This window comes from Ovis aries, chromosome 21 (genome assembly GCF_016772045.2).
Source record: "Ovis aries strain OAR_USU_Benz2616 breed Rambouillet chromosome 21, ARS-UI_Ramb_v3.0, whole genome shotgun sequence".
Lineage (NCBI taxonomy): Eukaryota > Metazoa > Chordata > Mammalia > Artiodactyla > Bovidae > Ovis > Ovis aries.
In genome coordinates, this window is record NC_056074.1 from 34,614,282 (window position 1) to 34,641,937 (window position 27,656).

General features: G+C 49.3%; 2 protein-coding genes and 2 long non-coding RNA genes across 7 annotated transcripts in view; 2 read left to right on the plus strand and 2 right to left on the minus strand.

Annotated features, from left to right (window-relative positions):
• LOC106990353 (uncharacterized) lies at positions 1-12,106 on the minus strand. Its single transcript, XR_009597936.1, has 3 exons — positions 12,011-12,106; positions 8,222-8,267; positions 1-253 (listed from the first exon to the last, which is right to left on the minus strand). It is a non-coding gene; the product is annotated as an uncharacterized LOC106990353 (long non-coding RNA).
• TMEM109 (transmembrane protein 109) lies at positions 9,180-21,055 on the plus strand. Of its 3 annotated transcripts, none has more exons than XM_042237980.2 (4): positions 9,180-9,389; positions 17,779-18,032; positions 18,940-19,042; positions 19,459-21,055. In XM_042237980.2, exons 2-4 carry the CDS (start codon positions 17,796-17,798, stop codon positions 19,848-19,850), a joined length of 732 nt encoding a protein of 243 aa, XP_042093914.1. In that variant the 5' UTR covers positions 9,180-9,389; positions 17,779-17,795; the 3' UTR covers positions 19,851-21,055. The 3 variants fall into 3 exon arrangements, with proteins under 3 accessions (XP_042093914.1, XP_011957328.2, XP_011957329.2); XM_012101938.4 differs by lacking the exon at positions 9,180-9,389 and adding an exon at positions 12,212-12,382; XM_012101939.4 differs by lacking the exon at positions 9,180-9,389 and adding an exon at positions 12,212-12,316.
• Positions 20,699-24,671, minus strand: LOC121817537 (uncharacterized). Its single transcript, XR_006057491.2, has 2 exons — positions 23,089-24,671; positions 20,699-21,155 (listed from the first exon to the last, which is right to left on the minus strand). It is a non-coding gene; the product is annotated as an uncharacterized LOC121817537 (long non-coding RNA).
• The window catches only part of TMEM132A (transmembrane protein 132A), a 12,997-nt gene continuing 7,366 nt past the window's right edge, over positions 22,026-27,656 (plus strand). For both annotated transcript variants that reach the window (XM_027959795.2, XM_027959796.2), the window contains exons 1-4: positions 22,026-22,263; positions 24,833-25,047; positions 25,256-25,474; positions 26,366-26,697. In XM_027959795.2, the coding sequence (XP_027815596.1) occupies positions 22,164-22,263; positions 24,833-25,047; positions 25,256-25,474; positions 26,366-26,697 (866 nt within the window). In that variant the 5' untranslated portion in view covers positions 22,026-22,163. The remainder of the gene's footprint in view (positions 22,264-24,832; positions 25,048-25,255; positions 25,475-26,365; positions 26,698-27,656) is intronic.

The following is a 27,656-nucleotide window of genomic DNA, read 5'->3' on the forward strand; positions in this document are numbered from 1 at the left end:
TACTTCCGTAAGTATTTACTTACTTGGGAACTCAAGGAAACCCCACCCTGAAATGGCCAAGATGAGGTTGTTTCACATTCCAAAACTGGTCTTTGCATAAAGAAATTGGTTTGATAAAACATCTTTTCAAAAATCTGAACCTAGGGTAACAAAAGTCCTTCTAGGAGGAGCTTGCATTTCTCTCCTTGTGCCTTGAGATATAAGATGCTCTACCATGACTCTCAGGAACTCTGATTTACACCACCTCCAATTTCTGAGACAGAAGGGAAAAACAGAAAACTTTTTAAACTCGAGCAAGTAAATTTAACTTATTCTGTTAACTTACTTACAAACAAATGAGTTTTAATCATCATAACTGATTAATGACTAAGTTTTTAGTTTTTATTTTATTTTTTAATGACTAAGCTTTTCAGTGAAGCTATGGGATATCTGGCTGTGTATGTCTATATGTCTGTGTATATGTTATAGAGATATTTCTACCTCTGGGTAGTAGAGCCAAAATTAATTTGTAAAGGAGCTCTATATAATTGGCTAAAATGAAATTGAGCACTTATATAAGTTCTCAGAAATATAAAAGAAACTAACCCAAATGGATTTCATGTTCACATGAATCTGGGAAATATTCAGTATTACATTAATATCTGGTGTTAAACAAGTTTAAGCCTTTTGATTTAAATAATATTGAGATGACATAATCAGCATTATGTATAATCCTTTTATTGTATGTAGGGTTGCTAAAAGAGATCTGATTATCTGTAATCAGATAATCAAGTCAGATAATCAAATAAGACCTGATTATCTCTATTACAAAATTTGTCAGCAAGAAAAATAACTTGCTATAGTGAGATTTTTACAAGTAAATTAAGTGTAAATAAGAGTTTTTAGGTAAATTCTTTAGGAATGAACAAACAAGACCAAGCACTAAATTTGAAGAATGATCACGTTTGAATATGGAAAGAGGAACTGCCACTGAAGGAGAGGAACAAGGCAAGCAGTCAGAGAAGAGATTCTCTCTCTTTAGTTGCTAACTCGTGTCTGACTCTTGCGTAGCCTGCCAGGCTCCTCTGTCCATGGGATTCTCTGGGCAATAACACTGGAGTGCGTTGCCATTTCCTTCTCCAGGGGATCTTCTCGACCCAGGAATCGAACCCGGGTCTCCTGCATTGCAGGCAGATTCTTTACTGAGCTAGGAATAATTATGTTTTACAGTATGTTTACTTAAAAATAGTTTCTGCAGAGTTTTGGTAATTTGAAACTTTGGAGTTTCACTAAATTAAGTTAAATGATAGAAGTTTATTGAATATCTAGGTCATTCACTGCAGAAGGCAATGGCACCCTACTCCAGTGTTCTTGCCTGGAGAATCCCAGTGATAGCAGAGCCTGGTGGGCTGCCATCAATGGGGTCGCACAGAGTTGGACACGACTGAAGCGACCTAGCAGCAGCGGCAGCAGCAGGTCATTTATAAGTAAAATAATATACTGATAATTAATAAAAAGATTATTTTACAGAGAAACTAATGATATTTAGGACTATTAGTTAATATGAGGCATTTTCTATAAGAAAGTACATGATTTTAGAAATTATAGCTAATAAGTTTGTCATTCTACATAATGCTAGTTTAGTTCATAATTGCTTACTTCTTAACTTAATAGAAATTAAGGTTTTAACGGTGTAAGATTATAATTAAAATATATAACTCAAACTTTCAAAAATTAATAAGGAAAATATATATTTGTATGCAAAGGAAAAATAAAGTATAAAGAATGGAAGTGAACTTTGTTAGGGGAAAAGGAAATAATTTTGTCCTAAAAAAGGTTAAAGACAGAGAGAGAAAAGGGACAGCACAGGACAAAATCTGAAGGTAAAACAAGAAAGTTACAGAAGGTTATGGAAAAGAAATTCCAGGAAAAGAGTTTTGTATGTGAGCAGGACTGGCTAAGATTAGAATTAACTTAGTTGGTCGAGTTTTACTATTAAAAATAAGCTGGTACAAAATTAGAATTTGTTTTTCTCTCTCTGCTAAGAGGGACAAAGTTTTCTTGGAATATTGATCTGCTTTTGATGGCAGATTGTCGAGTTTCTTTACCTTTTAAACAACCTGTTGTAAACTTTTGTATTTGCCTCTGAAATATTCTATTGTCACTTGATTGAGGGCAGGAGGAGAAGGGAGTGACAGAGGATGAACATGGTTGGATGGCATCACTGACTCAATGGACATGAGTTGGAGCAAGCTCTGGGAGATCGTGAAGGACTGGGAAGGCTGGCGTGCTGCAGTCCATGGGGTCGCAGAGTTGAACATGACTTAGCGACTGAACGACAACAACAATTGTCACCTGGTTAAATAAATACTTTTTCATAGTGACCTATGATCCTATTTGACCAAGAGTTTTAAGGTTTTTTCCTTTTTAAAAAATTATTTATTTATTTACTTATTTATTTGTGGCTGCACTGAGTCCTCACTGCTCCCTGTGGACTTCCTCTAGCTGCGGTGAGGAGCAGCCACCCTCTGGTTGCGGTGCCCGGGCCTCTCGCTGTGGCAGCTTCTCTTATTGTGCAGCATGGCCTCTAGGCGCATGGATTTCAGTAGTTGTGTCACATGGCCTTAGCTGCCCCTCGGCGTGTGGAATCTTCCCAGACAAGGGAATGAACCCATGTCCCCCGAATTGAGAGGTGGATTCCTAACCCCTGAACCGCCAGGGAAGTCCCCCCAATTTTTTGATATCTTTGACAAACTTCCTTAAACCAATTTTAAAATGAAGTTCTTTTGACCTCTAGCTAACTTGGGGATACTTCAGAGGATACTAAAACATCTCAAAGAAAAATAATAAGTTAATTATGCTTACTTGGTATATTAAATTACAGGAGAAGCACTGTCACCTTTCTTAGGTTATAGTGTATGTTGTGTTTAGTTGCTCAGTCATGTCTGACTCTTTGGGACCCCATGGACTGTACCCCGCCAGGCTCCTCTGCCCATGGAATTTTTCAGGAGAGAATACTGGAGTGCACTGCCATTTCCTTCTCCACTATGGGTAATTGTTATTAACATAAATGTTCTGGAAATTGTATGAAATGTCTAAACTTTGACTGTGTCCTGATAAAATGTTATCAGTCATAATTTTAATATTCTATGTCACAAAAATAACTAAATTTCTTTGACAACTACATTGTAATCAGGTCTTTAGCCATGCCTTTTAAAATCTTTTGTCATTTATAGACAATTATTATTTTGCTCTGATGCTTCGTAAAAATGCTTCATCTTCAAGAAGATTCATAGAAAGGGCTTTCTGGTAAGTACAGGTTTCTGAAAATGTTTAGATTATATTGTTTAACTGGATAAAAAGTTAAAAGAATTCTAATGGAAAACTTTATTTTTGGGGGCTCCAAAATCACTGCAGATGGTGACTGCAGCCATGAAATTAAAAGACACTTACTCCTTGGAAGATAAGTTATGACCAACCTAGATAGTATATTGAAAAGCAGAGACATTACTTTGCCGACTAAGGTCCGTCTAGCCAAGGCTATGGTTTTTCCTGTGGTCATGTATGGATGTGAGAGTTGGATTGTGAAGAAGGCTGAGCACCGAAGAATTGATGCTTTTGAACTGTGGTGTTGGAGAAGACTCTTGAGGGTCCCTTGGACTGCAAGGAGATCCAACCAATCCATTCTGAAGGAGATCAGACCTGGGATTTCCTTGGAAGGAATGATGCTAAAGCTGAAACTCCAGTACTTTGGCCACCTCATGCAAAGAGTTGACTCATTGGAAAAGACTCTGATGCTGGGAAGGATTGGGGGCAGGAGGAGAAGGGGACGACAGAGGATGAGATGGCTGGATGGCATCACGGACTCGATGGACGTGAGTCTGAGTGAACTCCGGGAGTTGGTGATGGACAGGGAGGCCTGGCGTGCTTCGATTCATGGGGTCGCAGAGTCGGACACAACTGAGTGACTGAACTGAACTAAACTGAATGGAAAACCTGATGGCATCATAAACCTATGAAGTATCAAGATTAACAAGTGTGGCTTTTTGTCTGAAATGTTATTGAAATTTAATCTTTGCTTTCCAGATATAAAGAAATCTTTCCCCTTAAGCTAACTGTGATTTACAGCAAGCTGATGAATTATATCTTTGTAAGCAGAACTGAAACATTTACCTTTTCTCTCTACTTGATCTGTCCGGAATTTGAAACTCTTAGTGAGTATTCTTATTTTCATGGCAATACTGTTATTTGCATAAGTTCAATAAGAACCTATTCTCCTTACAACAGCACACAATTGGAAACATTAGTTATACTATCAAGGCTTTGATTGGAATGTCATAATTGAGAGACATGTGCATAGACTCAGATATGACAAGATAGCATTAAGGAACTAAGACTGACTTTATGGAGCCAGTAACTCCTTGAAAAAAATACTCTGGTACCTTGCAACCTTATCAGGTGAATAATTCAAGCCATTTCCTGGCAGGTTCAAGAACCTCAAGACATTTTGGATCCTCAAGAAGAGAGTGATTCACCCAAATTTATAGGTATCTCAAACAGAATCTGATGGCAAGTCCTTAACATGACTTTTCTGGCCTTGAGAAACCTTTTAAAGTTCAAATCTGAGAATCCTTATGAAAAGTTCCTACAAAACCAATTTAAAAGAGCTTTTGTTGTTGTTCAGTAGCTAAGTCATGTTTGACTCTTTGTGACCCCAAGGACTGAGGCACACCAGGCTCCCCTGTTCTTCACTATCTCCTCGAGTTTGCTCAAACTCATGTCCACTGAGTCTGTGATGCTATTTAACCATCTTATCGTCTCTCACCCGCTTCTCCTTTTGCCTTCAATTTTTCCCGGCATCTGGGTCTTTTCCAATGAGTCAGCTCTTTGCATCAGGTATCCAAAGTACTGGAGTTTCAGCTTCAACATCAGTCCTTCCAATGACTATTCAGGACTGATTTCCTTTAGGACTGACTAGTTTGACCTCCTTGCAGTCCAAGGGACTCTCAAGAGTCTTCTCCAGCACCACAGTTCAAAAGCATCAATTCTTTGGCACTCAGCCTTCTTTGTGGTCCAACTCTCAAATCTGTACACAACTACTGGAAAAACCATAGCTTTGACTATATGGACCTTTGTTGGCAAAGTGATGTCTCTGCTTTTTAATATGCTGTCTATGTTGGTCATAGCTTTTCTTCCAAGGAGAAAGCATCTTTTAGTTTCATGGCTGCAGTCACTGTCTGCAGTGATTTTAGAGCCCCCCCAAATAAAACCTGTCACTGTTTCCACTTTTCCCTTTCTATTTGCCATGATCTTGATGGGACCCCAAAATTTTGAGTTTTAACCATATATGGTCAATTATACTTATATATATAATCAGGTTAAGTTTATTGAAACTGGACTCATTTTGCAAGCAAATTAGTCTTAATCTGGCTATATTTTGTACAGACAAGGATAGTTTTCAAAAGAAAAATTATGTTTCAGTAATATAACTTTTTTGATATTAAGTTCTATAGTTGTCTTTGAGTTTTGATACTTACTGCCTAAGACTCACTTCCCAGATGACTCCTTTTTACCAATTTGCATTATTGTAAGGTTTAATGAACTATTAAAAGGACAATCTAAAATTGTTTCTGATGTTTACCCTAGTAATCTATCTTTGGATGAAGACCAGATGTGTCATGACCTGAAACAAGGAGACTTCAAACTGGAAAAGACATCATTTAAAGAACTGTCTCCAAACCTAGATGAAAGGATTTTTATCATATTCTTAACTAGCTCATGTACAGTGAAACCAAAGAGAATTAACTCCTGCATTTATTCCTCCCACTTTAAAAAGGGCCCCTGTACCAGACTGGTCTAAAGACAGGACTGCTGACCTCAATATCACCTTAAAAGAATACCCATACCAGGATGAGAAGATGACATGAGAAGTGAACAGCTATTCCAAGATGCTGGGCCTGAACTGTGTGATCATTTATAGCGTTTTCTTGGTTTCTATCATGGATACATAAATCCTATGCAGAGTTTAAAAATCAATCCAATTGTTGTATTTATGGTCAATTATCCATGTTCAGTACTTTTGGTTTACCTTGGTGGATTTTTCCACTCCAAGGCTTGCTTGGATAGCCCTTAGGAAATTTATTCTAGAAGAAAAAAGTTATATAGTTCTGTTCAAGCCCTTATTGATATTACTAGATGGGACTCCCTCACTTGGCTAATCAATCATATCTGCTCTGACCCTGGCCATAAATACAATTTTTCTTTGAAGGTTAATCACTCAAGCTCAATCAGAACAATGAGCTAAATGTCAGTCAAAAATCATAACCTCCTGCTTATTGGGAGAGACCGTCCCTCAATTATGGGATGGATTTATATTGTTAATACCAGGCTATAGTCATTTAAATTTAAAGGCTTCCTTATGGTGGGAACAATTAAATTATACTAGGGATAATGAGCTTAATAACATTAGGAAATTGGGCTGAGTGCCTTATGAACAACGTCAACTTATCATTACCCTTAAAGATAGTGATTGGTATGGAACAGATGGGTCAGGTGACCAGGGCTCACATCCAGTGGAGGTTCTTGGTTTAAATGCTAACTTAAGGGACTTCCCTGGTGGCCCAGCAGCTAAGACTCCACACTTTCAATGCAGGGGGCCAGGGTTCTGTTTCTGGTCAGGGACCAAGACCCCACATGCTGCAACTAAGAATTTGTATGCCGAAACTAAACATCCCTCACTCCACAACTAGGACTTGGTGCGGGCAAATAAATAAATTTTAAAAATCCTTACTTAAGATTTTAAAAAATGCTACTAACTGTACTCCCTGTATTCTGCTTACTCTACAAGATTGTTGTTTTTCATATTACCCAAAGTGCAACTGAGATTCTGACAAATATTTTGATGACTAAGCAGCTTGAGACAGTCGACCAAATATACAGCTGTTTAGTCCCTAAGTTGTGTTCGACTCCTTGCGACTCCATAGACTCAGTGCACCAGGCTCCTCTGTCCATGGAATTCTCTAGGCAAGAATACTCGAGTGGGTCGCCATTTCCTACTCCAGGAGATCTTCCCAACCCAGGAATTGAACCTGGCTCTCCTGAGTCACTTGCATTGGCAAGCAGATTCTTTCCCACTGAACCACCAGGGAAGCCCTGGCCAAACATATAGTTCTATATAAAATTAAAATAATTGTAATAATGTAACTCTGGACAGAGAAGCCTGGCATGCTGCAGTCCATGGGGTCACAAAGAGTCAGACACCACTTAACAACTGAACAATAGTGTAAATCTAGATATGGGAGGGAAAGTCGCTCAGTTGTGTCCAACTCTTTGCAACCCCATGGATTGTAGCCTACCAGGCTTCTCAGTCCATGGGATTTTCCAGGCAAGAGTACTGGAGTGGGTTGCCATTTCCTTCTCCAGAGGATCTTCCCAACCCAGGGATGGAACCCGGATCTCCTGCATTGTAGGCAGACCCTTTACCCACTGAGCCACAGAAGAGGCAACAAAAGGGAATCATTTCCTGAAACACAGCAGACCAGTGAGACAAGTGGTTCAGATACTTTCATGCTACTATTAACAGGGACATTAATAATGCACTGAGTGGCATATCAAGGGAATCCTCACTTGACCTAGGAATAAGCCTTCCTGGCACCATGGGACAATTTGGTTATGAAACGACTCCCAAACCTTGGTTAAATTTAGTACCACAAGGTGGCACTGTAAAACAAGGAATGTCACTCACCATCCAGTTTCACCTAGATTAAGTCCTCAGCACTGACCTACAATACACCCTGAAAGAAATTCAGCATGAACAGGTTGAGCCACTATGCTTTGAGAAAACAGGCAAAACAGACCCTTAGATAGCTAGATACGATAGGAACATTTTTTGTGAACCCCAATTCTTGCATTTTTCCATACTTAGAAAAGCATTAAAATCATGAACTGAGATACCTGTTCCTCTTGACCAGCAGTAACCTTCTACTAAGATGTAAGCTGGATTGCACACACCGCTTACCAAAGTTACAGATATACTGGCCTCTCCTCTACCTCTTGGGAGTAGTTCCTCAGAGCTATGGAAGGCAGAATCAAAAAGCTGATTCAGGGAGGGAGAGGGAAAAAATAGATTTCTGTTTTAGAGTGTTGAGTTTCAGAACTGTTTCAGGAACATCAAAGGGGAACTTACCTACATAAAAGCATTTAGACAGCAACTTAAATTTAAAAAACAAAAAACTCCACTTACTTCATCAGAAAAAGTTCACTCCACTTATTTCCTTGAATCTCCATACCTGCTAAGTGAAGATGTATGTTAGGATCTTCTCATGTTGTCCAAAAATCTTGGCTTTCTCTGCCCACTGAAGCCAAATAAAATATGGAGACAAGGTTTGGAGGAAATAGAATGGTGGCTCCAATCCTCAGGCACTGGGCCTCCCTTCCTCGAGAAATCAAGGGATTATATAGGTGAGGGCACACAGTCTACGGTCAGTGACAAAGAACAAAGGTGTAAGAATCTTATATTCTTCTTCCTCTTGCACTGTTTCAAAAACAGTTATAGACTGGAGTCAAGCAGCCTGTTAATTGGGTCCATTGTCTTTCCTGAATTGTACTGGAGCCTTCCCCTGGTGACTCAGTTGGTAAAGAATCTGGCTGCAATGCTGGAGACCCAGGTTTGATCCCTGGGTCAGGAAGTTCCCCTGGATGAGAAAATTGCAATCCACTGGGATTCTTGTATGGAAAATCCCATGGACAGAGGAGCCCATAGGGCTATAACCCACAGGGTCACAGAGTTCCAACCGACAGGACTGAACGAATTTTGCATGCAGGCACGCACTGACTACAGATAGGAACATTCAAAGTACAAAAAGTGCTTCAGAAAAGGGCAAGAGAAAAAAAGAAAATGTAAGGTCGGACCCCAGGGGCCATGATGGGCTGCCCCTTTCTCTCCCCCGCCAGCAGGAGAGGTCTTTAACAGAAGGAGCCTCCCAGATCCTGGGGACCAATAACAGCACACTTCGCCAGCTAAAGCTGCCCCACCCCAGCCACGTAGAAGGACCTGTCAGCCCGTGACGCCTCGGCCTGGCGACCTATCCGAACTCCCGTCCATCTAGCCTGACCATCCCTCGCAACAAACGTATAAAAACCACCCCCAACACAGTCCGGGCACGGACTACCTCGACCTGCCTCGTTCGGGTCAGGGAACCCCGCCCAGGAGTGCTTCGCCATTAAAACCCTGTTAGACACTCTTTTGGTGTCTTGATCTTTTACCTAACATTTGGCGCCCAACGTGGGGCCCAAGGTGAGGGCCCATCCCGCGACGAGTGGGATTTGCGGTCCCCTCGGGTCTGGCCCGCACCGGACCAGGTCACCCTGTCACCCCTCCGGGACCATTCAACCATCTGGCAGGATACGGGGTAAGTTCCATCAGTTGGGCTCTGGGGGTTGTTGCTCCCGTTGCGATTATGCCTAGGGTGTCCTGGTTCCTGTAAATCGCGGCTGCTTTTGGACCCCTCCTCTGCAAGCCAGGCTTGCTTCCTCGCCGCCTGTCAATTTGGAGACGTTCATCTTGGCTGAGTGACCTCCTCGCTGGGTTGATAGCCCGTTCGGGGACGCCTGACCGGACCACTCCCAGCCCCGTTAATGACTGGTCCAGGACCTTCGTTTCATAGTCGCCATGGGGGCGGCTGCCTCCAAGGCTGACCAGCCCTGGTCTACACCGCTAGAATGTCTACTCACCAACCTCAGAACTCTACATATCTCCGGAGAAATTCATTCCAAACGCTTAACCTTCCTTTGTTCTGAGGCATGGCCCCAATATTCTTTAGATAACAGCTCACAATGGCCACCAATCAGAACTTTCTATTTTAACATCCTCCGTGACTTAGATAATTACTGACAGAAGTCGGGAAAATGGTCTGAGGTACCCTGCATACAGGCTTTCTGGCTGCTGCTCTCCCGTCCCACCCTATAAACCCACTGTTCCCCTTCTGAAATTCTTCTATCGCCCTTGCCAACTTCTCCCATGTCTTCCCCTCCTCCACTGCCCTCACTACCCAGCCCTCCTGTGACAAAGCCGCCTCTATATCCACCCCTCCCTTCATGCCCAGCTTCACCGACCTCCCCCACACCAACCCCCCCCTCTATTGCCCTTGCCAACTTCTCCCATGTCTTCCCCTCTCCCACCATCCTCACAGCCCAGCCCTCTGGTGACTACGCCTCTTGCCACTCACTCCCTTGGCTCCACCTCAATATCCAGCTTGACCACCTCCAATCCCAGACACCAAAAACAGCTTCCCCTATGAGCCCCCTTCTACAGGACCCTTCCCTCTCTGCCCATCACCCTCAGAACTGCCAGAAATGCCGTTCTTAATCCCATCTCTGTCATGAGACTTCTTGCAAAACCTAACAGAAAACTTTTTCCTTTTTCTCACTGGAACACTTTTAGTACTTTATAGAATTAAAAAACAAAATTCAGCCAAATACATTTCAAATATCTAATTAGTTATGGGAGATTCATAAATTAGGCAGCATCCCATATCTCCAAAGAGCTATAGTAAAGAAAAGGTTTTCAAACGTAGGACATAGAATCCATAAACAGAAAAAAAGATTACTTTAGGCGTGAAAGTGAAGAGTTGCGTAGTCCTGTCCAACTCTTTTCGACCCCCATGGACTATACAGTCCATGGAATTTTCCAGGCCAGAATACTACAGTGGGTAGCCTTTCTGTTCTCCAGGATATCTTCCCAACCCAGGGATAGAACCCAGTTCTCCGGCACTGCAGGCATAGGTAACATATTTTATGGGGAACTGAAGGGATCTATATGGCAGATTATTTCAGTTTCCTTTGGGGGCAGTTGAGAGCCCGTTGGTGCTGACCAAAAAATTCCTGACTAACTCGTTAAGACTACATTTCTGGGTGACGTTGAAATTTAAGCTACGACAGGTATTAACTCCCGGATTAGGGACTTGTCCTAACAAGTGACTCCATTTCAAGCCTATAGTTTTCTTTCAAACAATAATAAAGTTGAAATAAGGACATCCAGAGAGATGAAGTGACCTGGCAGAATAACAAAGCAGGCAAAAGACCTCTTCATTCCAAATCCCGCGGCGTTCTCCCTCACAATGCTGCCTTTTTGATTGAAATGGGTCTGGTAGTGCCAAGCCCTCTCTAAAACTGAGAGAACATTTAGGAACCATCTGCAGAGTTCAGGAGTGGAAATGATCTCAGAGGGAAAGGATGCATTTTCCCGGTTGAGCGCCTCTTAACTGCTCTTCTAACACCGTTTCCCCTTTGTGTCTTTTAAGCGCGAAAAAATTTCTCAAAAGACCAGGTGCGCTCAGGCTCCCCTTTCTTAGAACTACATTTCCCACAATGCCTCAGGGGCCCCCACGTAGCTGAAGAACTACAATGCCCCATATGCCAAGGGTTTTTTTTTTTTTTAGAGGCAGATAAGCTTCCATTCGTGGAGAAGGCAATGGCACCCCACTCCAGTACTCTTGCCTAGAAAATCCCATGGATGGAGGAGCCTGGTGGGCTGCAGTCCATGGGGTCGCTAAGAGTCGGACACGACTGAGCGACTTCACTTTCACGCATTGGAAAAGGAAATGGCAACCCACTCTAGTGTTCTTGCCTGGAGAATCTCAGGGACGGGGGAGCCTGGTGGGCTGCCGTCTATGGAGTCGCATAGAATCGGACACAACTGAAGCGACTTAGCAGCAGCAGCAAGCTTCCATTCGGAGAAGGCGATGGCACCCCACTCCAGTACTCTTGCCTGGAAAATCCCATGGACAGAGAAGCCTGGTGGGCTGCAGTCCATGGGGTCGCGAAGAGTCAGACAGGACTGAGCGACTTCACTTTCATGCATTGGAGAAGGCAATGGCAACCCACTCCAGTGTTCTTGCCTGGAGAATCCCAGGGACAGGGGAGCCTGGTGGGCTGCCATCTATGGGGTCGCACAGAGTCGGACACGACTGAAGCGACTTAGCAGCAGCAGCAGCAAGCTTCCATTCCAAATTTTAAAATGAAGTTTACCCACTCTATAGTCCAGATATAGTCACTTTCCCCTTTCCTGCCAGAGACTTCCGTTCCCAGCTCGAACTTCCGACTCCATTATTCTCCCGGTGGGAATGCCAAGGATAAATACGCAAGCGGAGAGTAGAGCGCATGCGCTGACCGGCACCGGGTTTAGGCCTTTTGGGCGGCTCGCAGGTCCGGGCGCGTCCCGCCTTGCGCGTGCGCAGACGATAAACCAACGCCCCAGAGTTGAGTGTGTTGTAAAACGCGGGTGTAGTGCCGCGTTTTAGTAAAGTCGCACGTGGAGAGCAGCGGTGGCCAGAGCCCGGTGAGTGCAAGCTGAGACTGGGGCTCGGGGGCTGCACGCGGGACTGGATGGCGGCGGCCGCTACAGGTGGGAGCCCGGCGGCATCGAGGCCTGGAGAGCGCCTGTGGGGAGGGGTCCGAAGTCGCGTGGCGGACAGTCTTTTAACTATAGACCCGGATCCTCGTTGCTATGCAACAGGGGGCGTCGTTACTAAGTAACAGGAGAGGCGCGCGTTTCCGGGGAGAAGACTTCGCGGTGCTGCTCCAAGGTCCTGTCGAGGACACGCGGCTGTCAGGTTTGCGGGACGAGGCCAGCGCTGAGCCCCTAGACCCCGACTCCTGGCTACGACTCGACTTCCCGCGGCTTCGCTCCGAACCCTTTGGGGGTATCCCGAACCCCTGGGCCGCGCGGCGTCCCTTGCCGGCGACGTCACCCAGCAGCCTTGGCAGGGGACACGCTGTTCGAAATAGCACAAGCTAGCACAAGCGTGCCACTGACACCCTGGCTCGGGGAGGCCGGGCCCTGGGAAAGGCGCCGTGCGCATGGGAAGCTGCCCCTTTGCTCGTCGCCCTGCCCCCAAACAGTTGCTGGGCAGCAGCTGTTAGGGGTTTAGCGGGGGCTGCCCCCACCTGCCAGGATGCTGACTTCATACTCCCGAGTAGCAGCTTCGCCCGGTTTAGGAGCTTCCTTTCCACGCAGCTGTGCTTTTTGAGTGGCTGCTGCATATTTGGATCAACTTTAAAATAGTCCTCTTCGTACCTCTCCTTGGCTCTCCGTTGTCGTGCTCACCGCTTCTTGGCGGGCTTCTGACACTCATTTAACGAACATTTATTAGTCATTGTTCTGTTCTAGAGCTGGGGATTCCAAGGAAGGTTAGCTGTCAAGTCTGAAGGGGAGGTGTTCAAAGTCTATTGGGGAAGGCAGGCATAAAAACTGCTAAATTATGCTAAGTGCAATGAGTGGTAAATTGGCAATTTGTGGGCTACAACTTTCCTATAGATGTTTATAGTTTACAAAGTTCTTGTAGAAACATGTTAACTACTTGCATTAACTCTTAACCTCATTTGATCCCATTTTAGATTTGAGGAGACTGAAACTCAGACAGTTAAGTAATAAGGTAGAAGGTAGTGGCTTCTAAGTTTTTTTTTTTTTGGCTGCGCTGCAGTGCATGTGGGATCTTAGTTCCCTGGTCAGGGACGGAGCCCACACCCCCTCCACTGGAAGCATGGAGTGTTAACCACTAGACTGCCAGAGGAGTCCAGTAGTGGCTTCTAATGTGTGGCAGAACTGAGCCTGGGACAGAAAAGTCTAGAGTGCTTTGTACACTGCTGCATTTTGGGGGCTTTGCCTGAACAGTAGACTTTCCCCTGTGCTGCTGATCATTTGTGGCAGCTGTCCTGTTATGCATCAAAAATCCCCAAGGAGCTCTGAAAACAAAAGCCTGAACCTGACTGGGGAGAGTCCCAGTAAAGAAGCCCTGGGGGCTGGAGGGTGCAGGTGGGACAGACACTCCAGATTGAGGAGGCTCAAGCCCTTCTCATGGCAACCACAATTGAGAACTGCTGCTCCATGGGGGCAGTTTCTATAATGATGGGGAAATCAGGACCGGCAGAAGGCATAAAATCAGCTGCCCCTCCTGCCACGTTGTGATTTATAGTGAGAGGAAGCAACCAGGAGGAAGGAGCCTTGGCAGGGAGTCTGGGGACCGCCCCACCCTACCCTCTTAGCAAACCACGGCTAAACATACAATGCCTTCTCAGTGCTGCTGTGGCTGCTGCTGCTAAGTCACTTCAGTCGTGTCCGACTCTGTGTGACCCCACAGACGGCAGCCCACCAGGCTCCCCCGTCCCTGGGATGCTCCAGGCAAGAACACTGGAGTGGGTTGCCATTTCCTTCTCACTACCACAGTTAAATGAAGCAGTTTCCCCAGTTCAGCCTGTCCCTGCCCAAGCCATATTGCTGCTGCCTAAACAAAAGTGGCAGGTCTAGTCCCAGCTTTTTGCTGCAGAACCGTGACCTGTGAGTCCAGCAGGTGGCTCATCATCTGGTGGGTGGTCTCCGTGTGGGAATCTGGGTGACCTGTGAGTCCAGCAGGTGGCTCATCATCTGGTGGGTGGTCTCCTTGTGGGAATCTGGGTGTCCTCCGTCTGTGAGGTGGTTGATTTGGGGGCAGAACTATAAGCTCCTTGAGGGCAGCGACCATGTCTTAATGAGGCAGGGTAGGTGGGGTGTGGAAGGAGCAAAAGGGCACGGTTTAGACCCTGGATTCTGGAGTGAGGTCCCTATCCTGCTGTGTGAACTTGAACAACACTTGATCTCTCTAAACCATAGTTTTCTGAGTAAATGTGGAGAAATAGCAGTATCTTATAAGATTGTTGTGGACTTAAATGAGATGGTGAAAGAACAAGTACTTTGTAAATTATAAAGCAACACACACACACAATTTGTTGTTGTTGAGTCCCTGCTATTTGCTGAGACATTTAAGACATCCTTCCTCTCAAAGCTCGTGGCTGCTGCAGCCCCTGACTCCCATGGCTTCTTTTTATCAAAAGTATTTGGTTGTGATGAAGTGAGGAGGTATCATGGTGATGGATTAGACCCTTGCTGAAGGAGAAATGAGGAGGAATCCTGTTAAAGAAAACAATTTGAAGAGAAAGGGAAGAGTAAAAGTGTTAGTCTGTGTCCAACTCTTTGTGACCGTATGGACTGTAGCCCGCCGGACTCCTGTCCATGGGATTCTCCAGGCACAAATACTGGAATGGGTAGCCAGTCCCTTTTCCAGGGGAATCTTCCTAACCGAGGGTTCGAACCCAGGTGTCCTACATTGCAGGCAGATTCTTTACCATCTGAGCCACCAGGGAACCCTTTGAAGAAAGGGAGTAGCCAGTAATCTTTCTTATCTGCAAAGGGCTCACTCCAGAATCGGGTTAGATTTGGTTTCTGGTATATTGCCGAAGGTTGAATGGCAGGCAATGCCAGCCTCACTGTGGAGAGTTTATTTCAAGGTCCCCCAAGTCTCCTCAGATTTCCAGGTGGCTCAGTGGTAAAGAATCCGCCTGCCAATGCAGGAGATGTAGGAGCCAGATGTTCGATCCCTGGGTCAGGAAGAACCCGTGGAGGAGGAAATGGCAACCCGCTCCAGTATTCTTGCCTGGAGAATCCCATGGACAGAGGAGCCTGACGGGCTACAGTCCATGAGGTCACAAAGAGTCAGAAACGAATGAGCGATTGAGCACACACAACTCCCCTGGACTGAAGCAAATGGCTGCCTGAAGATTGAGGCTGGCACAGAACGCAGGAGGCTTCCAGTTGGGGGTGGGGGTGGGGAGCCATTCACGTCACCTTGACCTTCTAGATAGGAGGAGACGTCATTGGATCCCTCTGGGTGGAGGTCCTTGGATATAGAATCCAACCCAAGATAGCAACCCTGCTCGTTAAGTCCCCAGTGTGGTCATGACCCAGATAGACCAGGAACTGACCTGTGCTTTCCTCATCTCTGACCACGGGCAGGCAGGAACCATCTGGTTCTTGATTTGTGCCAGAAAAAGAGTAGAAGGCTTCCCAACCTGAGGTTGTTCCCTCTGAACTGCCTGTTTTGCAGCCTGCCTGATCCTACAGGTCTCAGGAGGGATTTAGAGCAGCTGTTTCTGTGCCAGAAAGTGCCCCAAATGTGATATTTTTATAACTGGTTCTTGGACCCTCCTTCCCACTAAACAAGAATGAGAATGTCTTCTCCTTCTTGATTTCTGGCTGACTACCTGAGGGCCCTGGTAGCTACAAAAACTTCAAACACCTGACTGCTCCTGCCTCAGGGGCCTGGCTAAGCCTCTGCTTCTCTAGTCTAAATCTCTGACACTCCCAGGAGCTGCAGGTTCATTTCTGAGCTTGGAAGAGAACAGGGAATTTGCCGGTGCTGTTTGACTTTTCTCAAGCACGGTAGCGAATAGAAGTTGGAACTGAAAACGTTTTTCTTGGCTAAATCCACTGGTACTTCAATGAGTTGATACTTGTTGGGTCTTAACTTGCCTACAGCATCACATTACAGAGATCAAAGCATAAAACACAAAGCAGTTAAGTGAATTATCACCAGTAATTCATGGAGTGGATTGGTAGATGCCGAGTCTATTTTAGCTCATGAATAATCTCTTGTGTGACTTTCCAAATCACTTGAGATTTATGTTGGAGAGGATACAGCACGGTATATGTGAGGGTGCTGATGTCACGTGCATGCATGCTAAGTTGCTTCAGTGTCCAACTCTTTGTGACCCCATGGACTGTAGCCCACCACGCTGCTCTGTCCATGGGATTCTCCCGGAAAGAATACTGGAGTGAGTTGACATGCCCGCCTCTAGGGGATCTTCCCAACCTAGGGATCAAACCAGTGTCTCCTTGTCTCCTGCACTTCAGGTAGATTCCTTCCCGCTGAGCCACCAGGGAAGCCTGATGTCAGGTGTGCCTGAATTCAGATTCTGGCTCCCCTACTTACTACTTATCCCTCCTCAGTTTCTTCATCAGTTAAATGGGGGATAAGAACAGTACCTACCTAATGGGTTGTTGTGAGGATTAAATGAGATAGGTGGCCCATGGTTAACGTTTTATTATTAATAATATTATTCCTTAAAAGTTGTGCTTTAACTCTTTGCCTCCGTTGGGGGCTGGGGAGTTGAGGTCATTCATTGTGAGTGGATCTTGACTTTGTACAGTGGAATCCTCTGGGGGGCTTTTGCAGGTCTAACCCTGGGCCATACTCACTGTGACATCAGAACCTCCTGTCTTAGGGCAGAGGCATCAATAGTTTGTGAAGCTTCCAGATGTTTTCAGTGAGCAACCACAGTTGTGATCCACCTTCACTTCTGTGATTTGGAAGCAGAAGTTTGGGTCCAAATCCTGGCCTTTCTCCTTAGCCCCAGTGACCTTGGGCAGATGCTTAAGTTCTAAGTCTTAGTCTCTTCTCCTCTCTACCCATAGTGGTGAGGAGGATAAGGACCATCTCACATGATACTCTTGCAGAACAAATGGCCTGTGTACAGTATGTTCTTGTGTATCTTTATGCAGTGGTAATCCTATTTGAGTGCAGTTTTTAAGTTTGTAAAATATATATATTAGCTTTATCTAAAGAAGATTATAACCTCCTTGGGGACAAAGCTTTATAGTCTTATAATTTTTTTTTTTTTTTTTTAATGCCCAAAGCACCTAATACACAAAGGCAGGCCTTTAGGTTTTTAGAACTGGAGTAAGCCTCAGAGAGATCTTCTCATCCACCTTAAGGCGCTGCCTATACTTACTGGTTTATTAATATGCAAACAGTAAAGAAAGTGAAAGAGGAACCTGTGAATCAGATGGTTGTACCCAGTTGAGGCTGAAAGTCTCAGTTCTGCGTTTCAACTAACAGGGAGGGGCGGAGGAGGGTGCTGGGGCAAGTCATGCCCAGGACAGTGGGTTTCTCTGCCAGTTCGGGCCCTCGCTCATGTCATGCTCCTCAGCCCTGACAGATCCAGCCATGGCAGGCTCAGGCAGCAGCTCGCCATGGGGCAAGCATCTGTTCAGAGTTATCCTGATGGTGCTCGTGGCCCTCCTGCTCCTGCACTCAGCGTCTTCCCAGTCACATCGAGACTTCGTGACGCCAGGGCAGCAGAAGAGGGAGGCCCCGGTTGATCTCTTGAGCCAGATCGGTGGCTCTGTGCGGGGAACCTTGGACGCCTGGATTGGGGCAGAAACCATGCACCTGGTTTCCGAGGTAAGGAGAGTGTTCCCTGCTGTGACCACGCACGTTGAGGACAGAGTAGCCGTTGTTCACGGCCACCTGTCTTGACTCCACATCCTCTGTATCATAATCCTTGGGACAGACAGCCCCCCAGTTCCGTGGAATGAAGCCAGACAGCCCCTGCCTTTTGCACCCCCTTTGTTTCATTCCTACCCCAGAGCCTTTAGCTCCACCCTCATCTTTCCCTTACCCCCGCCTTTTCTTGCCAGAAAGACTGGGAAATGAGCCGTCTTTGTAAACCTATGTCACTGATGACGATGTGTCTGTCTTTGGTCTAAATCTGACCTAAAGTCTTAAATTGGCCAAATATCAAGACCTGAGTCCATATTTTCACCTGGAGAGGCGAGAGTGGGGATGACTCAGGGCTTTAAGGCAGGGCTTTCTCTTCTACCCAGTGGCATCCCAAGCATGTTGCCACATACTTTTGATAGGTCTTACTGAATACCTGAAACAAAGATCTTAACCATTTATAAGATCCATAATACAGAAGAGCCGATTGACTTCGTTGTCACTGAAATATCCTAGCCCTTCAGGGATGCTGCTTCCCAGACCTTCAATCCTTGGGAGGCTAGGAGGACTCCCCACCAAATTTTACAGGGTGACTGCTTCAGGGATTTGATGATTCTCCCACATACCCACATTCACCCGCTACTACCACCGAAGTATTTGAGCACATCAGTTGAATTAGGGCCCCAGTGTCAGGGGTTCCAGCTCAGGAAGGAGAAATGGCCCGTCGCCATGCACTGGAAGGTGGCTGTGGAAGGGACCCCTCGGCCAGGCTGAGAAGCAGGTGGAGGTGTTCCTGGCCGGTGGTGGTGAGGCTCAGAGAAGAAGATGATCATTAGTTATGGACTCATCTCGTGCCCTCTTCTTCCCACAGACCTTGGCGCAGATAATGTGGGCCATCTCATCAGCCATTTCCGTGGCCTTCTTCGCGCTGTCTGGGATCGCTGCTCAGTTGCTGAACGCCTTGGGGCTAGAAGGTGAGTGGCAGAGAACTGGTTAGGTCAGCTGGAGCTTAGGGTGTCACTTCCTGTTTATGAGAGTTTATCTTTTCAAGGTCTAGACTTTTCCCTAGCTGTTTAACTCCTCCCAACTCTCTCCAGAGGCAAACCTAAGAGCAGGCTACTAACTGTGGCATCGTGCTAAGCCATAGCGTCTTTTCTAACCAGCACCCACAGAGGCTCAGTCCCGTTTCACAGATGCAACAGACTCAACCAAGGGAGGGAGTCTGCCAACAGTCAGCTGGACCCGATGCTGGGATTGAAGCTCCATGACCTGGGGTTTTTTCCTTGGCTAAGGGGGTTTGGCTCTTCCCCTTTTTACTGGTCCTTGACAGCTCTCCCCACTCCCTTCACCGTGCCAGGGTGGCTGATTCTATGACTCTCTCCCCTTCCAGGAGATCACATCACCCAGGGCCTGAAGCTCAGCCCCGGCCAAGTCCAGACCTTCCTGCTGTGGGGAGCAGGCGCCCTGGTTGCCTATTGGCTGCTGTCAGTGCTCCTCGGCTTGGTCTTGGCCTTGCTGGGGCGGATCCTGTGGGGCCTGAAGCTTGCCCTCTTCCTGGCCGCCTTTGTGGCCCTGGTGAGATCCGTGCCCGACCCCTCCACCCGGGCGCTGCTCCTCCTGGCCCTGCTGACTCTCTATGCCCTGCTGAGCCGGCTCACTGGCACCCGCGCCTCGGGAGCCCAGCTGGAGGCCAAGGTGCGGGGGCTGGAACGCCAGGTGGAGGAGCTGCGCTGGCGGCAGAGGCGAGCAGTCAAGGGGCCCCGGAACGTGGAGGAGGAGTGAGGAGGAGTGAGAGGGTCACCGGATGCCGCCCCCTGCATCATACCAAAGAGCCGAGCTGCTTCTGGGTCGCACAACCCTCCTTCCAGCCCCCTGCCCCTTCCTTGCCCTGTCTCTGAACCTTTCAGACCTTTCTCTCTGTAGCCCCCTTAGCCGAGAGAGGAAGACCATGCCCCGACTTGTCCTCAGGGCCCCTGTCCTCTGAGGTTCTCTTGTTTGGGCTTGGTTCTCCCCATTCTTTCTCTGCTCCCAGCTTGTCTTAGCAGGGCAGGGAGTTGGCGGGAGGGTTCCTGCCAGCTTCTGCACCCGCTCTCAGCGAACACCCCGATCACTGCCGATGGCCTCCATGACTCAGCCACGACTTGCCTTCCTCCAGTGCTCTTTCCCTCCTGTCCTTCTCTACCTCCCCCTTTGCCAAGTCTCCTGCTTCCATCCTTGTTTGTCTTCTCCTCCCAGCCCTGTACTCCAACCAAACCCCAGTCCCTCAAGGCATACTCCTGTCCCTTTCATTGCCCTGTGGTGGGGTTGGGGAGAGGCAAGGCCTATGGGGCCTGAGGGCAAACAGAAGTGAGGAAGTTCCCACTTGAGGCTGGAACGTACCTTGAGTCTGTTACAAGTGCCTTAATCCGAGCCAGCGGGGTCCTCTGTTTGCCTGCTGCTGCCATACTGTATGTAAGAAACTGTCCTGTGGCTTCTTTGTGTCAAGAGCAAAGTGGTTCCTCTCGGATTCTTGATTCCCCTTCAGCCAGAGCAAAAGATGACTTCTTTGTAGGCTTGTGCCTGCAAGTAGGACCCTGCGATGGTTGTGAGATCCCCGTGGGGGTTTCAGAGACCCCGAAGGAGGAAGGAGGACTCATCTTCCTGTCTGCACAGCTCCAGGCGGTTCTCTATCTCTCTGTCATTGCCACCGAGGAGTCGCTGATCAGCGGCCCAGGAGGAGCGCAGCACAGACAGCAGAGATGTACCACACAGCCCCTTCTCATGCTCTGCAGCTGAGATGTCCCCACTGTAGGGGGGCCACTCATTTCTTCCTCCAAGGCTCTGGTGGAGGTGGGTGGCCTCCTCTGCCAGGCCCTGCACAGGATGTGAAGAGTAAAGAAATGCCCAGTTCTTACTGTTGAGGTTGAAATGGAATCACAGCTGCAGTGATATATATATATATTTTTATTGGCGCTTGGTTGGTTTTAAATAAAGTGCACGCTATTTTATTATCTCTTTCCGGATAAAATGTATTTGCTAAAAGTCTGGCTTCTCTTGATTGCTCCCTCTCCAGCTAAACCCATTTCTTCGGAGCTGCTCAGTTTCTCCCTGCAGGTGCCAAATAGGGAGAAAGGGAGTGAGAAACAAAGCTGGTACCAGGGACCCTTCCCTCTTGGGCTGAGGAATAAGGAGGGCATGCCCCATTCCCAAACTTCCTGGGACTGACCAGCTTCGACAGAATAGTGTGCCTGTAGGGGAGGAGGGAAGGCACCGCCTCTATTCCTGTGTGCAGGAGCAGTAAAGGCTGGCCCCCAGCCAGAGAGAGACTGGCTTGCCCTCCCTGCATCCCCAACGTGGTTCTCAACCGGGCCCATGGAATGGATCAGTTATTTCATGGAGGGGTCCTGGTGTGGGTTTTCCTTTTTAAGCTGCCCAGGAGCCAGGTACCCTGCTCTAGACCACTCACTCCCAACACTGCTTGGCAGAGGAAGTTGGGCCAGGAGACTGGACCTGGGAGGCAGGCCTTCCTGGGGCAGAGAGGAGCCCTCACACTTTTAGGCCCACAGGCTTCCTGCAGGGATGGGGCTGCGTGAACCCAGGCAGTGGTCCCCTGGCCCTATGGGCCCTCTTTCATCCCCTCTCCATTCCTGAGCTCTGTTCCTTATATCCCTGAATTCTGGTTCTGGTGTCAGATGCCTTTACAGGTGAGCTGCTTGTGGAGTGAGGATGAAGCAGAGGACGTGGCTCTTTCCTCCTTGATCAGGAGCTTCCCAGAGAGGGATCGAACCGAACACTTCATCCTGTCCCTTGGCACAGCCAAATCAGTCCCCAGGGAAGTGGCCTTCTGGCCAGCCTCTAGCGAGGAGGCGCTCTGGGATCGGGATCCGCGGGGCACTAGGACCCGGCGGGGCCGAGGGGCAGCCCGCGAGCCGCGCTCGCTCCCTCCCACCCTCCTGCTCCAGCTCCGGCTCCCGCTCCATTGTCTGGGAACTGCAGCCGCGGGGCGGGCGGACCTGCGGACGGGCAGGCAGCACCGGGGATTCACCCGGCCGGGAGATGCCGGGCGGACCGTGGCCACCTGAGCCGCCCGCCTAGTCCCCGCCTTCCTTGGGAAGGATGTGCGCCTGGATGGCGGGGCGCGCGGCCGCGGCTCCCCGGGGGCCCTACGGCCCCTGGCTCTGCCTCCTGGTGGCCGTCGCCCTGGACATCGTGAGAGGTCAGCGGGAGGGACAGGGCGGGGCGAGGGGCAGCCGGGCCCAGACTGAGGCCGGGGACGAGGGATGCTCGGGAGCCGGGAGTCTATGAGTTCTGGGAAGAAGCCCCGAGCCGGGTCGCCCGGCAGCGTGTCCTGAGGGTGGAGAGGTCTCACCCCCGGGATCTGGCCCCCAGCCGCGGGCCTCTGTTGCTTCTCTCACTTGCATAACCTGGCAATTCCTTCCTGGTCCAGGACCAGCACAGTCCCCGGGCTCTCGCGCGTCATCCTCCCACCCTTGCCGAGTCCCCGCACCTTCCGCTAGCTTCCCCTCTAGCCGGGACGTCTAACCTGGTCGCCCCCTGCCCCGCGCGCACCAACTCCCTAATTGGCCGTCCAGAGAGCTGTAGCCCTGTGGCTCCTAACCCCCTCCCCTCTGCGCAGGACCTGAGAGATCCTCATTGCCTTCCCCCTGTGCCAAGGAGCTCTCTGACCTTGGAGTCTCCAGGGGTTGCCCCATCCGTGCCTTCCTGAGTATGGGAATCCCTGGAGGAGGCGCAGAGTCTCCCCTGGACCCCAGGGGGTGGGAGTCAGACTGCCCCTGGCGTGGACTGAGGCTGCTAGGTGGATGATGCCAGAGAGAGCGGGCGGGGGGGGGGGGGGGTAGGGAGAAGGAGGATAGTGAGACATTTTCTGCCCCCGCCCCCCTCCCTCACAAGGGAGCTGAACTCTGAGTGATGGGAGTCCGTGGGAGTCAGGCCACAAGAGCATGTTGTAATTATCCAGGCAGTGGAGTAGACAAGAGGACCAGAAGCCAGGGTCTGACCCCAGGGAGCCACAGTCACTCACCTGTTACACTTGGGGAGGGGGGAGTGAAGCTTCTCACCACAGGGTCTTGAAGGACGTTGAAACCATCCAGTCCCCCAGCCCAGCAGTGGAACTGAGAGTGAACTGGCTCTAGGGTTCCTTTCAGCCACCTGCTCCCCTCCCTGGGGACCCAGCAGGAGCCCTAATAACCCCTCACACAGAGAGAAGAGGAAAGGCTTGTCACATCTATTATGCAGCAGCAACAACCCCCCCCTCCAGACAGTGTGCCACCGGTTTACAAAGCCCTCCCCTGGCTATCCTGTCACCAAATGCTCCTTCTACAGGTGAGGAGCATATTGACCCAAGCTTCTCAAGGCAGAGTTAGGATGTAAATGCAGGTCTCCAGGCTCCCAGAGGGCTTCCCTTGTGGCTCAGCTGGTAAAGAATCCTCCTGCTGTGTGGGAGCCCTGGATTGATCCCTGGGTTGGGAAGATCCCCTGGAGAAGGGAAAGGCTACCCACTCCAGTATTCTGACCTGAAGAATTCCATGGACTATAGTCCATGGGATCGAAAAGAGTCAGACAGGACTGAGGGACTTTCACATCAGGTTCCCAGGCTCTCCAGGAATGGGGGGTTCTGGGAAGAGTGTGACAAGCCCCCTGGTCAACAGACAGGAAAACTAAATCAGAGGAGGCAGCCAGGGTGAGAGGGCAAACAATCAAGGAGGGCTTCCGAAAGAAGGAGGCAACATTTACTCTTGGCCCTGAAGGAGGAGGGAGGCGAGGACAAGAGACCTACAGTCTAGGGAGTGAAGCCCGCAGGGGCACAGTGGAAAGCAGCTCAGGGTGGAAAGAGGAGGGTGGAGAGACAGGGTGTGTAATGGTGGGTGGCTGGGCTCTTTGACTCCCAACTCTACCACACTCCAGCTATGGAACCTCAGGCCAGTCCCTGAACCTCTCAACTTCATTTTCTACAACCATAAAATGGCATTAATAGTAATAAACCTAGTTCTCAGAGCTATTACAGAACACGGAAGCGTTCACATGTGCACAGCATTTAAAATAGTAACTTGCACACAGTTAACTTTCAAAAAATTATTATTAGGGCTAGCTAGTAGTTAGTTGATACAAACCAGATATGCTCTGAGGGGCCCTTTGCCCTTCTGAGTGTTGACTACTTTGACTCTCTCCCCAGGCTTCTGTAGGGTTCCTGCCCCCTACCCCATTCTGGGCTTGTACTCCAATACCCGGTTGGGATGGCGTAGAAAGGAGCAAGTTTGGGAAACCAGTGCAAGGTTGCCATAGTGATGACACAGTGGCAGCAAGGGTGGATGCCCAGCCAAGTCTTGCCAAGGACCCAGGGGCAGAGGAAGGGTCTCTGATTCTACAAAGCTCACCTCGTCACCATCTTTTATTATCACATGGACCCTGTCTGGGGAGGGCTTGGTGTCACACAAATGCCTTGGTGTCAGAGGCAGGTAGGTAGAGGGCAGGAGCGATTCGGGGAAGAGGAGACATTGAGAAGTTCTGCTGGTGGGAGGAAGGCCTGGGTCTGTGGAAGGCAGGAGTGACTCAGAAGCTGGCAGTCAGTCCTGGATGGAGATTCAAATCCCAGCCCCAGTTACCTGTGAAATAGGGAGACTCCCCCTTCCAACATCCTGGGAGAATGGGACTCACAACACTTTTCTTCCTCCACTGCCCACGACTGCTGTGCCCTGGGACAAAGCTGGGTTCAGCCCCTGCCTGCTCTGAAGCTGCCACCACCTCTACCCCTTCTCCCTCCTTAGTGGAGTGTGACCAGGACCCCCTGGATCCAGTCTACCTGCCGGCAGCCCTGGGACTCCTGGATGCCCCTGAGCACTTCCGTGTGCAGCAGGTGGGCCGCTACCCCCCTGCCAACTCCTCTCTGGGCTCCCGATCTGAGACCTTTCTGCTCCTGCAGCCCTGGCCCAGGGCCCAGCCACTTCTCCGGGCCTCCTACCCACCCTTCGCCACTCAGCAGGTAAGGAGGCGCCACCAGAGACTCCTGGGCTACCGGGACTCAGAGCTGAGGTCTGCTGTGTGTGGCTCAGGGCGCTTCCACAGCCCTAGCCACGCTCCCCCTTTTCCAGAGGGGGAGAAGTAGACCCATCAAGGATCTCTCTTACTAGCCTGAGATTTCACTTCCCCCCCACCCCCTGTTTTGTTGAGCACCCCCGTTCTCCCTCCAGGTGGTCCCTCCTCGGGTCACTGAGCCACACCAACGGCCAGTCCCATGGGACGTGAGGGCCGTGTCAGTGGAAGTGGCCGTGACTCCAGCAGAACCCCACGCCCGTGTCCTCTTCCACCTCAGAGGGCAAGATTGGCCCCCAGGGCCTGGCAGCCTGCCCTGTGCCCGGCTCCATGCCACACACCCGGCAGGCACTGCTCACCGAGCCTGCCGCTTCCAGGTGAGTGGGGGCCCCAACCTGGGTTAGCTCTGCTGCTGTCCCTGCCAGAGGGTGATCCCAGAAAAGGAAAGAGAGGGCTCACCACTTCTGGGAGGCCACCACTTTTAGGGGTCACAGACCACCTGATTCCATGTTATTTGGGGCCCCTTGAGGAGTTCAGTCCATTGTACATGACTTTTGGCAAGTCACTTAATCTCTCTGAGGCTCAGTTTCTTCATCAGTAAAATGAGATAATAGAAATTCTTACCTCATATGGAGCTGGAATAAAGAAATGAGATGAGGACTTCCCTGGTGGTCCAGTGGTTAAGACTCTGCCCTTCCAATGCGGGAGGCACAGGTCTGATTCTTGGTCAGGGAACTAGGATCCCACATGCTGTGAAGTGTGGTGCAGCCAAAACAAAACAGAAATAGTAATTAAAAAAAAAAAAAGAATAAATGAGGTGGATGCAAGAATAGCTTTTGGCCCAATGCCTGGTGCAAGAGCAATCCCTCAGCGAGTGTTTATATTATTGCTAGTATTGCTTCTATTGTTGCACTTTCCCCTCTTTGGCAGCCTAGCATGGGATTCCACTGAGGAGAGGTGTTCTGTGGGCTGTGGGTTCTGAGAAGCCTGAGCTGTAGTCAGGGCAGTCCTGGGGCATGATCAGGGGGAGGTGTTGAGGCTGGTTCACTTTGGAATAAGAATGTTCCCGAAGGTGGAAACATGGCCAATGGGAGGTGTTCTAAGACCTAGCCTGTCGTGTCACCAGCTGGCTGTGTCCCCTGCTTGCGTCTCTGGCCCATGCTGGCCCTGTGTCCGTGGACCGCTCCAGCTCTGGGTTTCCCACCAGAGGATGGGTCCTGGGGCTCCCCTTCCCAACCACTCTGACCATGACTGTTGTGTCTTGGCAGCCATCACTGGGTGCCTGCGTGGTGGAGCTGGAATTCCCTTCACACTGGTTCTCCCAGGGCTCAGCCACACGGGCAGAGCTGGCCTACACGCTGGAGCCAGCAGCTGAGGGTCCTGGGGGCTGTGGCCCCGGCGGGGAGGAAGACCCCGGGGAGCAGGCCCTCCCAGTGGGCAGTGTGGAGCTGCGCCCAGCGGACCCCCCACAGCACCAAGAGGTGCCCCTGGATGAGGCAGTGACTCTGCGGGTGCCTGACGTGCCTGTGCGGCCCGGCCAGCTCTTCAGCGCCACCCTCCTGCTTCGGCACAACTTCACAGCTGGTGTCCTGACCCTGCGGTGAGCTGCCTGTGTCCCTGAGGATGGGTCAGAGGCAGGGAACTTCTGCAGGAAAACTGGGCAGGTGCCCCCTCTTCTTGGGGTCCTTATGGAATCCCTGACCTCTGCAAAACATGGGTCCATCAAACCCCCTCCAGGCTAGGCACTGGTAGTAGGCAAGACTCTGCCATTGGGCAGGACCTTGAACTTGTAATTGGAAGTAGGAAGCTCCCCTCCCCCCAGCACTTTTCTGAGACTCCTTGTAGGAGTGCTACATTTGCATGCTACAGCTGTGGGCTAAGGTTGCCCACAATTGGGTCTCCAGGGAGGAGAAACAGGAAGAGGACTTAGAAACTGGGAGGTGCAGTGCCTGGGGGTGGTTAATGCTTAGATGCCCCAGGAGAGGTATTTGCCCCAGTCCCATTCATCTACATCTTTTCCCGCTGGCCACCCTCACCATGGTCCTTAGCCTTTGGACAGAGTTGGTTCCTTCCCATAGAAAGGCCCTCCTTTTCATGTCCCTTTCTTTAGGAAGTCCTCCCCACTCTGCCCCAGCCATTCCCCCCACCCCACTGTTACTGCTTGTGTGTGCCCCACCCCTGTGTCTCCCACTCTCTTCTGCTTACTGGCACCATCATTAGATCTTTCCCAGACTCTTAAAAGATGCCAAGCCCTGTGTCTCCACTCTGGAGCTCAGGATAGAGCAAGGCCTGGTTCCCCCCGGCCCTGAGGGATCCCTAGTGGTAGGGAAGGGGGCTGCATGGACATGGACTAGATCATACCATACCCAGCTCTGCAGGGGCAGGGGTTAGAGGGTGGAGGCAGGGGAAATTCATCTTGTCACCAGGAAAGCTTTTTAAAGAAAATGGTATCTGTGTTGCTGGAGGCTTGAAGAATGAGCAGGTGAAAAGAGGAAGGGCAGGGACTTCCCTGGTGGTCCAGTGGCTAAGATTCCATGCTCCCAATGTAGGGGGCCTGGG